We start from the raw sequence: 13,853 nt of genomic DNA, 5'->3' as shown, positions 1-13,853 counted from the left end.
TTGTAAAAGTTATAAAACACAAAAATAAATTAAACGTCTCTCAAATCTTATAATGACTCATGGTGCTAGTGATGTTAATATCGACCAATCTTTTCCTTCTTAAAACACAAATTTTTTTTCTTCTATAAAATGACCATATTTTTGAGAGAGATCAATAAAAAAGTTAAATAGTTAATTTTATGCACTTAACGTGATATTTTTTGTTATGAGAATTATATATATTAAAATGCATTATACATGTATAAAATAGTTTGCAATATGTAAAGAATTTCAACTTGAGGGGGAAAAAAAATCTTAACTGCACGTTTGATACTATATTGGTATCGTGACCTTAGTTCTAGTTTATACACTACTTCGTCTGCTACATCCGGTGTTTGAACAAATGGCGGCCGGAGAGGACAATGTTCTGTTTAAGCTTAGAAATCGAGAGGTCGTGTAGTTTGTAAAAAATTAATATAACTTTCATTTGTTTGAATTTAAAATGTTCTATTCATTATTTACAAAATTAATCGATGACATGATGCATCGCACCTATGTAAATGTTATAAAGTCGGATCAATTAATGTCATTATTTACGTGCAAAATGGTTTGCCTAGAGCTGCACATTGTTTGTAAACAGAACAAGTAATGGAACTTCCACCATGAAAAATAAAAGTATATTAGTTATTTACGATTCTGACCAGATGGAAGCTTGACATAGCAATAATTTTTCCTTGCGTGTCCGTCCGTTCTCTCCCTAGATTATAGACAGAGTTTCCTCTGACCCTAGTCCTACCTGTAAGACCTGACGCTGATATTTATGTTTTGGGCGTCAGGGTCTTACAGCCTAACTAACGGCGCTGTGTAGTGTTTTGATGTCGACTAACATCGTTACGAAAGTAAAATTTTCAGGAATATTTCACACAACTGACAACTAAAATAACGACGCTTTTCTACAAAGAAAAGTTAAAATGTTTTAGTCAGCCTTTACTTACTACGATGCCTTTTCTCTAATAAATTCAAATTCTCACAAAAGAAATGGACCCGTTTTCAAGTTTCTTTGGCCTACATTTCAGTTGGCTGGAAAGCGATCAAAGCCGAGAATGCCGAAATAGGATAAAGTTGAAATATTATTTTTTAACAAAACTAATAAAAAATATATTATGCCTATTGGAACTGTAAGCAACGGTTTGTTTTGTGCAAGAAACACATCCCCAACATGAACTGACTTGAACTTACTTCGGCATACCTTGACTACCGTCACATTGCAACAAAATCAAATGTATGTCAACGGAACGTGAAAATGCAACCATTTGCTAGTGTCATATTTTCATTCCACCAGGATAAAGACAGCACAGTTAGTATATTAATTACACATAAATTAGTGGAAAAATGTTGATATAGGCTGCCATGTGTGTGAGATGTTCCTGAAACTTTGATTACTCATTCCGATGTCAATGACATCGGAACACACTATACAAGGCCGTTATTTAGATAGTAAGACATAGCACCTAAACAAAATCAAAATGTGCTATGTCTTACATGTAGGACTACCTCTGACCCTAGTCCTACATGTAAGGCCTGACGCTGATATTTATGTTTTGGGCATTAGGGTCTTACTGCCTAACTAACAGTGCTGTGTAGTGTGTTTTGATGTCGACTAACATTGTAACGAAAGTGAAATTTTCAGGGATATCCCACATAACTGGCAACTAAAATAATGGCGCTTTTCTACAAAGTAAGGTAATAATGTTTAAGTCAGACTTTACTTACTCTGATGTCTTTTCTCTAATAAATTCAAATTCTCACAAAAGAAATGTACCTGTTTTCAAGTTTCGTTGGCCTACATTTCAGTTGAGTGGAAAGCAATGAAAGCTGAGAATGCCGAAATCGGGTTAAGTGGAAATATTCATTAACGAAACGAATTAAAATATAATATGCCTATTGGAACTGTAAAGCAACGTTTCGTTGCGTGCAAGAGACATATCCGCCACATGAACCTACTTAAACGTATTTCGGCATACCTCGACTACCGTCGCATTGCAACAAATTCAAATGTATGTCAACGGAACATGAAAAAGTGTCCATTTGCTAGTGTCATATTTTCATTCTGCCAGGATAAAGACCGCACAGTAAGTATATTAATTATACATAAATTAGTGGAAGGGTGTTGATATATGCTGCCAGATGTGAGATATTCCTGAAACTCTGACTACTCATTCCGATGTCAACAACATCGGAACACACTATACAAGGGCGTTATTTGGATAGTAAGACATAGCACCTAAACAAAATCAACATGTGCTATGTCTTACATGTAGGACTACCTCTGACCCTTGCCACCCCATTTTTGACACAGGTGCTCGACGCGAACTTGATGTTGATAGAAAAAAAAATAATATGAAGGAAAAAATTCATACAGAGTGACAAAAATACTTTAGATTACCCCCATGACCTGTTCTGACATAGGACCCTCTCTATCATAATATATAAGAGAGAAGGTACGTAACTTCCAAATACTTCGTTACACCCATGATCCACGATTTCCTTCTGCTATTTCCGTCTTTAAAGGCACACGACCATACTATATAGCAGCCATATAGTTATGTGACATCAACAATAACCCGTTCATAAGTGTTGCTGTAGGAAAACAAATCGAACATATGACTGAAAGTCACGTAATCTTTAAAGAAAAATGAAAGAACACAAACTTCTCAAAATATTTATTTTGAAAACAATGAACTGAAATCTGTAAATGTTGAAGCAACTTGAAGTAAAACCAGATTCACTAAGCGGTTAATGTGGTAGTCACGTGATACCGACAAAAACATCGCTGATAGAGATCTTGGAAACGCTTAATTACGTGTGTTTGGACACCAATTTTTTTTCTGGGATGCAGAAAATCACAGAGGCAGGACTCCTCCGTACGCATGTAATAGGTGTGTGCCAGAATTCAAAAACTTGCCAGTCCTGCTTCAGCCACCTGCTTTGTGGGAAAATGTGTTGATCAGTTAGCTGTGCTAATATTTCAATGACAGAATTCAGTGACTGAAAGACCCCTTCATGTACATACATGTTGCCATTATAAGAGTACATCAAAAAGAACATGATGCAATAGCTGGGTGGCAAGTTCAAAGGTTTTGACTGGTGGTCGGGTGGGAAAATGTACTTATATTTACAGTGATTGAATTCAGAGTCAGAAAGACCCAGAGATGTACATGCGGTCATTTATAAAAGCACATCAAATAAACAACTTTAGCTTTTGTTATTGTGTTCATTTCCGAATGTATCGGAATAAGTAGTGCAAGTGACCTCAGAATTAAAACATGTTGAGACTTAGACAAAATGCCATTTGTAAATTTGGATGAGTATTTTGGGGTTAAACGGCAAACTTATGAAGATTGTAATGAGATTCAGAAGAGTGCTGAAGCTGCGAGAATTGATAGTTTGGATAGGACAGTAGCTAAGTGGAAGAAAGTGTGTGATGCCTAGCTTAGTGTTTGGAATAAGTCCTTGGATTGACAAATTTAAGTATAACTCTGATGGACGAACAAGAGCTATTTCAGTTATCAAGACATCAGTAGCTAGGCCTAGTTTTGATATCAATTGCGTTAACAGACAAAAAACTCTTGCCCATTCACAAGCATTATGTTTTGATAGCTGATTGACCATTGACCCTTTTCTGAGTAAGGTAGCAACTATCAGTTTCCTGCATGATATCCTTTGATGATAAAACATACAAACATGTGTTTTAAGATCAGAATCGGTGATCTGGATATATATATATATATATTAATTGCCTCTTGTACACCTGAGGGGCATTTTAGAAAAAGTATGGTCAGTCAATGTACCTCTTAAATAGCTCTTGTTGTCCATCAGAGTGATACTGAATTTTGTCAATCCAAGTAAGGACCTATTCCAAACACTAAGCTAGGCATCACACACTTTCTTACACTTAGCTACTGTCCTATCCGAACTATCAATTCTAGCAGTTTTAGCACTTTTCTGAATCTTGATACAATCTTCGTATGCCACACATTCAACACTGCTTGTATTGTATGAAAGATTTCTGAAAGTCAGATAACAGGGTTATACTTACAAGCATGCAGGTGATACACCAGATTGTGGAATGCTTCTTATTAAATTACTTTGAACACGTGTAGATTTTCATAATACTGTAAAACCTTCCTAAACAGTCTTTATCAAATGACCAACATTTTTTGGTCCCAACATTTTCTGGTTCAGAAATGTTTTACAGTATCTGAAAATCAGGTATTTTTATAAAGAGTTGAAAATACCCTTCCACCTCCTTGGTTTTTGTGTTTGAATGGTTTTGCTTTAAATGATTTGTTTTCCTCTCCACAGATCCAGGGCTTATTCAAACACCACAGAAAATCATTGACACAAAGAATTTTCAAAAAGATTCCAGGACGATTGTGTTACCAGCTGCCCTCTCTTGTTCCTCCAATTGTTCTGGAAGAAGGGTGAATAAAAAAGAATGTTTCTATTTTCTGTTTGTCTCATTAGTGTTGCATGATAAGATAAAGTTGTCATTTTTCCTATAGCAATGGCAGTATAATCCTCAAGATTTGCATCCAAGTATTTCAAAGTCACACATCTTCCACAACAGTTGCTGTATTTCAGTTGAACCCTTTGGTAATATCTTTCTAGGCCAAAATTTAATTACGTGATATGTTAGGAGTTCATATTTGTACACATCATTTTTCTTGTAATTGCTAACTTAAGTCGTGTTTTTGCTTTTTAAAAAGAATTTGTACAACATTTACTTGGAAATCATACTTCTGGTGTGGTGAATGTTTATCGGGAATTTGTGAGCAATTTCCCTAACTGGGCAAACACAACATTTTCTTTTTTTTAGAAAATAGGATAAGTTTGAATAGTTTGTTGTATTTCATAAAAGAAAGCTAAAAGGAAACCATTACAGATTAATCTTATTCAAATTTATGTCTTTGAAGAATTGGTAAAATAAAATTGTCACCATGACTTTCTTTTTCTGCTGCACTGGTCAAAGACCAGAGGAACTTGTGGGATGACCTGTTGTCCATAATCTGTCTTCCAATATCAATCTGTCCCTTAGCACAAGTTTGCTATGGCTACTCCTCCTAAACTATATGGAAGACTGCCATAGAATGTTAGATATATTCATCCCAGGATCTAGTTGGTCCAAATGAAAATGGTGCTCCTCAGACATCCAGTATGGCTTCAGAACAGATAGTCATATTAACATGTGGTTTTTGCTTGAAAACTTATTATATTGTCTAGTTGAGACTAAATGAAAATGGTTCTAATATGACATCCATTGGCCTCATTGGCAGCATTCTTGAAAATCTTGCTATTTCTAATCCTCAAGAACAGACAGTCATGGAGTTTTCACCGTAAGCTTGTTTATAATGTCCATATGGTCCATAATGAAAATGGTGCTGATCTGATGTCCAGTATAGTCACCATAACAGTCCCCCTTAAAATCTTGTTATTTCTACTTTGAAGAAAAAGTCATATCAGATTGGAATTTTCACCTGAAATGTCTAGCAGGTCCAAATGAAAATGGCGCAGATCTAAAATCTAATATGGTCACCACAGCAGCCATCATGAACATTTATTTCTGCTATTCATCCTAAGTGCAAAGTCAGAATTGTGTTTTTACTTTAAGACTATTTATGTCATTTTGTTGTCTTAAATGAAAATTGTGCTGATCTGATATCCAATATGACTACCCAGTGACCATCTTGAAAATCTAACCACTACTCATCCTCGATGGAAAATCATATCAACATTGAATTTTTAACAAAAGTCTTCTTATGATGTCAAGTTGGTACTTAACAAAAATGTTGCTTATCTGTCATCCAGTAATGCAACCAATGGACACCATGAAAGCCATCTTGAAAATCTTGTTATTTCATCTCTGTGAAGGAAGAGTCATATCAACATATTGTTTTCACCAGAAGACTGATTATGTTATCGAGTTTGACCTGAATGAAAATGGTGCTGATTTTTCCTCAGATATGACTGCTAGATTGAACATATTGATATGTTATCATTTATTCTTCAGAAGGTGTGGTCATATTAACATGGGGTGTTCACCTGAAGTTTTCTAAAGGTGTCCAGTTATCCACAAACAATAATGGTGACAATCTAACAGGCACAATGGCTGCTACAGTGGCATTGTTTTGAAAATATTCCTGCTAAAGTATATCAGAGATGGTTTCAACACCTGGCAGATAAAAAGAACAATAGTCTTTCTTGAATTCCTGGAAATTCTTTTCAGACAATAGAGCATCAGTACCTTTTAGGGACTCTTGCTTTGAATTACCATGAACCTGCTCCTATTTGAGGAGGATGAACCTTAAGTTAAAGTTTTTGAAAGTCATATGTTTTATGCATATGTTGCTGCATTCAGTTGAAATTTTAATATAATATTACAAAGGTCTAAAGTTAATACAGTGATATACCAGTTATTCTGCTCATGCCTATCTCACTTCATACATAATCATCAAGGTCAACATTGTTAAAGATTTGTGTGAACTCTTGTATAAAAAAAGATAAAACATATATGAACTTGCATGGATTATACAGTAAAACCTGTCAATAAATGACAATGAACAGACCCAGCTATCTAATTTATTAACAGGTGTCTTTTATTGAGAGGGTGCAAAAATTCTGAAAGAAATTAAGGAAAGGGACTTTTTGATGTTCTGTATAAAGAAATTTCATAAATCAAAGGCAGGTGTTCCAGTAAATGAAAACCACACAAAATGCTTTGTAGCTTTAACATAGCTTTAAAAGAACTTCAGTCATATTGCTACAAGATCTGCAGTGTGGGAGTTCATAGTGATGTCTAGAACTGGGGCGTCATGACATAGACATGCAGCATCATGTCCCTCCCAGTTACATTATTCTGACACAAGAACAACCGGTTCCAACACTAACCTCTATATGCTGAGTGGTAAGCGAGGCAGCTGCTAGTACCATTAAGTGTTTGGTATGCCATGGATTGAACCTGTAACCTTTCTCATCAGAGGCAGATGCTCTAACCACTTAGGCTACTGGACTGATCCACATAAAAGTTGATTGAATGAAATTAAAACAGAAACAGTTTATATGAAACATTGAATTGTCAAATAAATTATTGATTGCATACCCAGGCCTTGCCTCATGCCTATACAGGTACAGTTGAATTATCAAATACATTCCTGATTGCATAGACAGTCCTTGCTTCATGCCTCTATGGGTACGTTGAATTGTCAAATACATGCCTGATTGCATTGCCAGGCTTTGAATTGTCAGATACATGCCTGATTGCATATCCAGGCCTTGAATTGTCAGATATATGCCTGATTGCATAGTTAGGCCTTGAATTGCAGATAAGTTCCTGATTACATAGCCAGTCCTTGCCTCATGCTTGTACAGGTACAGTGTTGTCTAACAATTCTGAAACTTTGCCTTTAAGTTTCAGTAGATGAGGTAAACTATGTAATGCCTCTTTTTGTACTTAATGCAGTGTGACTCCACTCTTTCAGGTGGTGCTCTACAGTTTCGTATTTTGCATAGGGTTAGAATTTTAAAGAAAAAGAATTTCCCTGGCTTTCCTCACTGGTTATACTGGCTATTTAAAAAAGACCTTGTATATCTTAGGTATAATTCAAAGAACCTTTAATTCCCTTTATTTTGGTGTATGATTGATGGGTGTAATATGGGTTATAGAGTATACAGCTTGGCCTTACTCCAGATGTGCACCTTTCAAAAACATAAAATTCATTCATTGCACTTTCAGTAGCTGGTATTGTCTAGTCTGGCAAAATTCATTTTCCCTATTGTAATAGCTGCTATGGATAGTGTACTTTAGACTAATTCAGGCTGATTTTTTTAGCACAAGGGAGCAGTCATTTTAGTTAGCAGTGTGCTTAGATTATGTACAATTTCCAAAAGTACAATATCCAAAGAAATATCACCCACATTACATTAATGTAACATAGAGGTATGCCAACATTCTCTCCATTGTGCATGTTTTAAATGCAAACAACTTCACCTTACATACGTCACTCTCTAAAAAGTACATAATAACTGGTGAGTGCCCCCTGGAGAGATGTATCATTATTTCTAAGCAAGTTCATTATGTAATACTTAATTCATACCTTCATTACAGTTATGTTTTCCTTGGCTTCACCAAATGTGGCCAGTTTGTGGTGTCCTACACTTGTCATCTAGACACAAATGAGCATCTGGCCTGTCCTATCTACATTTACAGACTACAGTGGTGGTGGTTTGTGCCTGGACAGCCCCTTAGGATGGTAAGTGCTGCAATATTTATATATATATATACATACAGTGTGACTCGCAATAACATGGTAGTTAGGAGCCATATAACCTGACTGTGTTATAAGCAACCAGGTCAGTTAGCTGAAGAAAATGATGCATGTACCCCAACAAATTTGTGGGGGGTGTAATAAATGCGGGCAGTAAAATACATGCTTTATTGGCACAGTTACTATCTTAAATCGATGCATATTAAATGGGAAATACACCTGTAGTGAAAACATAAAAACAGATTAGGTATATATATAATATTTTATTTTACTTTACATATACGTGTATACTGTTTATATATACATTTCTTAGTATAGCATGAATAGAGTATCAACACCGTGTACTTTCCCGTGAATCTCATCACATACATTGAATCCACAATACAAGTAATTCCGTCGAAAAAATCCACAAAGATTTACCATAGTCAGTAATTTTGTCATGGGTCATATAGATTAGGAAAATAAAATCACAGTTTGCGACATTGGCGAAGCCCTACGTGATTCTAGAAAACAAAATTACACTTTATTTTTCGTACTTTTAAGAAGAAAAATACATTTAAAATTTCAGGAGCCACTCCATGATCATCTTGTATTATCTCTTCCCCAAAATGATAATAAACTTTTTATGGTTTTTTCCGTACTTTTCAGAAAGAAATTTTTGTGTGTGCAAGAAAAACACATGTATATAAAATTTCGGGAGCCACACCACAACAGTGTTATATTCGAATTTGCATTATAATGGAGCGTGCTATAGTGGGGTCACACTATATATATATATATATATATATATATATATATATATATATATATATATATATATAGTCCCCACTATGCTTGCTCCACAGTGATTGATTTATAACAAACAATATATCAGAAATTTTACCATCAGAGAAGGGACACACAGCTGAATACACAGTGTATAAAATTATACAGTCAAATCAGGGACATTCTATATATATGTATTTTCACTGGAAATAAATATCAAATATAAAATTAATCCCAATACATTAGTAATCTCAACTCGTACACATATTAGTCCTCCAAACTAAATTGGGGCCCTGAGCGGCCGAGTGGTCTAAAGCGCTTTCTGTTACGGATCACTGCCATCTCACATCTGTCTGTGTAGGTTTGAGTCTCAGATTCGGCCAGTGTGGGTATGTGAGAAAGCTTGCCAGTAGCTTCTCGAGGGTCAGTGGTTCTTTCGGGGGATTTTCTGGGTTCTTCCTCCACCATTAATACTGGCTCCCATGTATAGCCTATCTTGTGCTGAAAAATGGCATTAAACCCTACAACAACAACAACAAACTAAATTGAAATATGTTGAATTTTTATATTATGTTTAATGTATGTATAAATTAAAACATTTGTCCATGAGTTTGAAGAAACTGAATCATCAGAATTGTGTCGAAATATAAAGAATGTTTTTCTTTTCCTGAAATGAAATAATCAAGATCTGCATGACAATCTTCAGTTAAAATAATTTTATTGGTAAGAGTACATTTCAGAATTTAAAACATCCCACACATTAATTTTTAACCTTTTTCTGCTAAGATGTGTCACTTTAACACAGTTAATCTCTAACATACCAAGAATATAGTTAAAACAGCTTCATTTTAGTATGAAACCTTTCTTTTTTCATAATTCATATGAAAATGTCCCCTGTTTTGCAACTACCATGTCATAATTTGTATGTATCTTGCCAAGTTTGTGTGCATGAAAATGTCCTTGTTTGGCATGTACCATTTTTACGTCACAGTTGTGTGTACAAGAATGTCCCCAATTTGCATCTATTATGTAAACGCTGTGTGCATGAAAATGCCACCATTTTGTATGTTACAAGTAAGGCAGTGTGTATGTACATATCCTGATTTTGTATGTAGAATTTCATAGTTGCCTGTATTCAGATGCTTTCCTTTTTCATGTCCTCGTTTTGTCTGTACCATTTCAGTGCTATGTGTATGAAAATGTCTCTATTTGTATGTTCCACTTCAGTGTTGTGTATATGAAAATGTTCCTATTTGTATGTACCATTTCAGGGTTGTATGTAACAAAAAGTCCCTATTTGTATGTACCATTTCATTGTTGTATATAAGATAATATCCCTATTTGTATGTACCATTTCAGGGTTGTGTGTATGAAAATACCTGTGATTTTTATGTAACACTTCAAAAATGAATGTACAGAAAAGTCTCCATATTGCTTGTAATACATCAAGAAAGCATGTAAAAACTCTTTGCATTTTGTGTATTCACATTGCCTGTGTGAAACAATCCTCATTTTTTGTGTGTCAGATGTATGAAAAGTCCCTCAGAGGTCTTAAAAAAGTAACGGTTGTGATTAAAACAAAATTAGAATATTTATGCACCAAATGTTCTGTCTCAAAATATCTGTTTCACATTAACCATGTTTATGGTATGGATATAGAAATGCCCCTGTTACGATTCTCTGGTCTCCAACTAAGTAACAGAAAAGTGAAAAAGCCAACAAGTTTTGTAAAATGCAACAAATAATTTATTTCCCTAGAATACAATTTTTTTTTAAAAAGAACTTACAGTATTGTGAATTAAATCTGAAATATTCCAAAATGTACTATCACAAGTCCAAATTTATGAAGTTCCAATTGAATTCCAGATAAGTTCCAATATTGAATGTGTTGATGTGCCTTTGTCTCTCATGTGCCAATGGCCTTGAGTGTTGTAGTGTGCTAAGATTCTTTTGATGTATCACAATAATATAATCCAAATACGTTCTTGTCTGAATTCACTAGAATTCCAAATTAATGTTTGAGTCCAAGAATGTTATTGATGTGCACTTTGTATTTCCAGTGAATAATAATTTGAATAAATAATCCACCCAAATGAAAAGTGAACACACCAATAAGGTTGATTCTTCTTCATGATGTTAAGGCAAGAACAAGTAATTTTAAGATAAACAAGATTATATTACCCATCTACTTAGGTCACAATTGCCATTTTCTGGAAATATGCTGTCACTTAATGGAAACTTCCATTCTTGAAGTTTCTAGTGTCATAATCAAAACTGTATTTTTAAAACTCAAATTCAGGTAAACTTGTCTGCATTAATAATGATCTGAATATTTAATTCACAGTCATAGAGAAAGTTTTAGCTAAGTATTCTGTTGTTTACAAAGTAAATGTTCCTGGTCATGTATACAGTGAACTTGATCTTGTACAAGGTCAAGTACAGAATATATATATATATATATATATATATATATATATATATATATATATATATATATATATATATATATCTGTGTGTGTGTGTGTGTGTGTGTGTGTGTGTGTGTGTGTGTGTGTGTATAACATATAATCATTAAGAAATGCCATACAAATAATACATATTAAAAAATATACATAACACAGTCCACACTGATCACTGATTTTGCTATCTGGATTGTATATAGTATTTTTTATGAACCTGGATATTGTGACCAAGATGATTGGCTAGAGTATCAAGTTCACTATCCTCATGTTGTGATATGGTCACATTTTGTTTTCTTAATTTGATATTAATTACTCTGGTTCTTTTGCACCACACCATGCTGATCTCTTCATTTAATGCTTTCAAGAATTTCATGGTCTGACTGTTGAATAGTACTGTTGCTCTTCCTCTTTTTACTAGAGTTTCAACTCTAGTTGAGGTCTTGCATAGTTTATTCACCAGATAAGACAATGAATTTTTATTGGATTATCTATATGTGTATATGTGTGCCTTCTCCTATCGTCATGTTAGAAACTTCACCAGCATGACATCAGTTAAATAGAATTGTCATAGGTAACAAAATTTCTGAAAGTTCTTATTAATATTGTTAAACTGCTACATTCTTTGTGAAGGATATGAGAGACTAGTACTGGAAGGAGCAGTGAACTTGACAGAGGCATCATTTATTGTCACCCCTCTTTTTTCAATGGTTTTACAGAACAGTGGTCCTACATGAGCTTCCTTTGCACAAAATAACTGAAACAGTATGGATGTGGGCCATAGTCAGTCCCATGTAGGTTGATAATGCAGAATAAATAAATATTACAAATCATACATCACCCATCACATAAATGAAAATTATCCAGTAAATACTTAACTATAATTAGTAGCACTTATACTCATCCTTTTTATACCATGCAAACCTAAATGTGAAATTTGCAAAACATAAGAAACAAATAAAACTCCGTTCCTTATTTATTTGCAGCAGATGGCAGATTTTGATATTTAAAGTATCAGCAGATGAATTGGAGTTGAAATGTTTCATTACGATATGAAATTGTAAATCAGTCCATGCAGTTCATTACAGAGGTTACCTACTGCAGAGTTAATTTTTCTGTATTTGAAAAAATAATAATAAATAATAATAATATGGACTTAGTTTAGTGTCTAATCTTTAGAAATTTTAGGCACATTACAATATTAGATAAGACATAAAAACATACACAATTACTAGATTACAAAAACAATCAATTTTAAAACAAAAACATGCTGATAATAATTTAGGAAGTAAACATTCTTAAGTCTTTAAGTCTATTCTTGCAGTGTTCTTGTGTCTGAGGTCTATGGGCAATTCGTTCATTGTAGCTAAGACCTGGTATACAAAAGAACTAAGAGAGTTAGAGTGTCTTATGAGGATTGTAAAATTTTTTAAATGTTTTTTTTTTTGTACACGTGGGTGAGGTCTGATAGGTACACCACTCCCTCGATAACTCGCCCACATCGGGGTCCAGAAACATCAACCGCACTATAAGTGACGCGCGAGTTATCGAGGGACCTATAAAATAAGCCCAAAACCAATAAAGTGACTGACGACATAAAGGAAAAATGGGGGGGTGGGTAGGCAGATTATACTGTTGAATACTCACTTCATAATCGTTCTGAGATTAACTGTGAATAAATATCTCTTCATAATGGTGTACTTTATTATTTCCTCATAGGGCAACATTAATTTCAGGATAAATTACAGTATATTGAGGCGATCATCGAAAACTTTATTCCACGTGGTTTCCTTTCACTTAACATGTGTACCACTTCACACATTGTGTACTACGTCACTAATTTTTATGTTGAATTGGATACATTCTAGTTTTATTGTTTGATCCAAATTAGACGTTTTTTTATATACAAAAGATCGACTCTTTTCGAGAAACAGTGTCAATCGAACGATAGATAGATTTGAATGCGATAGAAGTAAAATGGAAAACAAAAAAACAAGGGTTAATCAATACTAACATATTTAATTGGTCTACAAATTTAAAACAACGTAAATTAGAACAAGTTAATACTTGCTGTTTGTGCCACGCTTGACAAATATCAATTCACTTTTTGAAGAAATCAGTTAATTTTGTGTGTGTGTGTTACTCCTTGGTTTCTCTGCCGCCGAGCAAAATCCCTCAGATTTCTCAACTGCATGAGCTTTACGTAGTCAACACTTTGGGTCTCCAGCCACCTTATGGCAATATCAAAATATTTGATTGCTTCCTGTGCAGAGGGGTGGGGGGGTTGCAACATCTGCGTCTGCATCACTTTCAACACTTGTGTTGC

The 13,853-nt window shown here is 34.4% G+C and overlaps 1 protein-coding gene across 1 annotated transcript in view; it reads left to right on the top strand.

Moving 5' to 3' along the window:
• Positions 1 to 374: 374 nt before the first annotated feature.
• The window catches only part of LOC149808299 (DDB1- and CUL4-associated factor 15-like), an 84,508-nt gene continuing 71,029 nt past the window's right edge, over positions 375 to 13,853 (top strand). Inside the window, exons 1-3 of the mRNA XM_089975761.1 lie at positions 375 to 430; positions 4,345 to 4,463; positions 8,144 to 8,288. Coding sequence (XP_089831887.1) covers positions 383 to 430; positions 4,345 to 4,463; positions 8,144 to 8,288 — 312 coding nt within the window. The 5' untranslated portion in view covers positions 375 to 382. The remainder of the gene's footprint in view (positions 431 to 4,344; positions 4,464 to 8,143; positions 8,289 to 13,853) is intronic.

The sequence above is a fragment of the Sinohyriopsis cumingii genome, chromosome 1 (assembly GCF_028554795.1).
Source record: "Sinohyriopsis cumingii isolate HCF-2022 chromosome 1, ASM2855479v2, whole genome shotgun sequence".
NCBI lineage: Eukaryota > Metazoa > Mollusca > Bivalvia > Unionida > Unionidae > Sinohyriopsis > Sinohyriopsis cumingii.
Note: the sequence above shows the minus strand (reverse complement) of the source record. Positions and strands in the feature narration are given on the sequence as shown.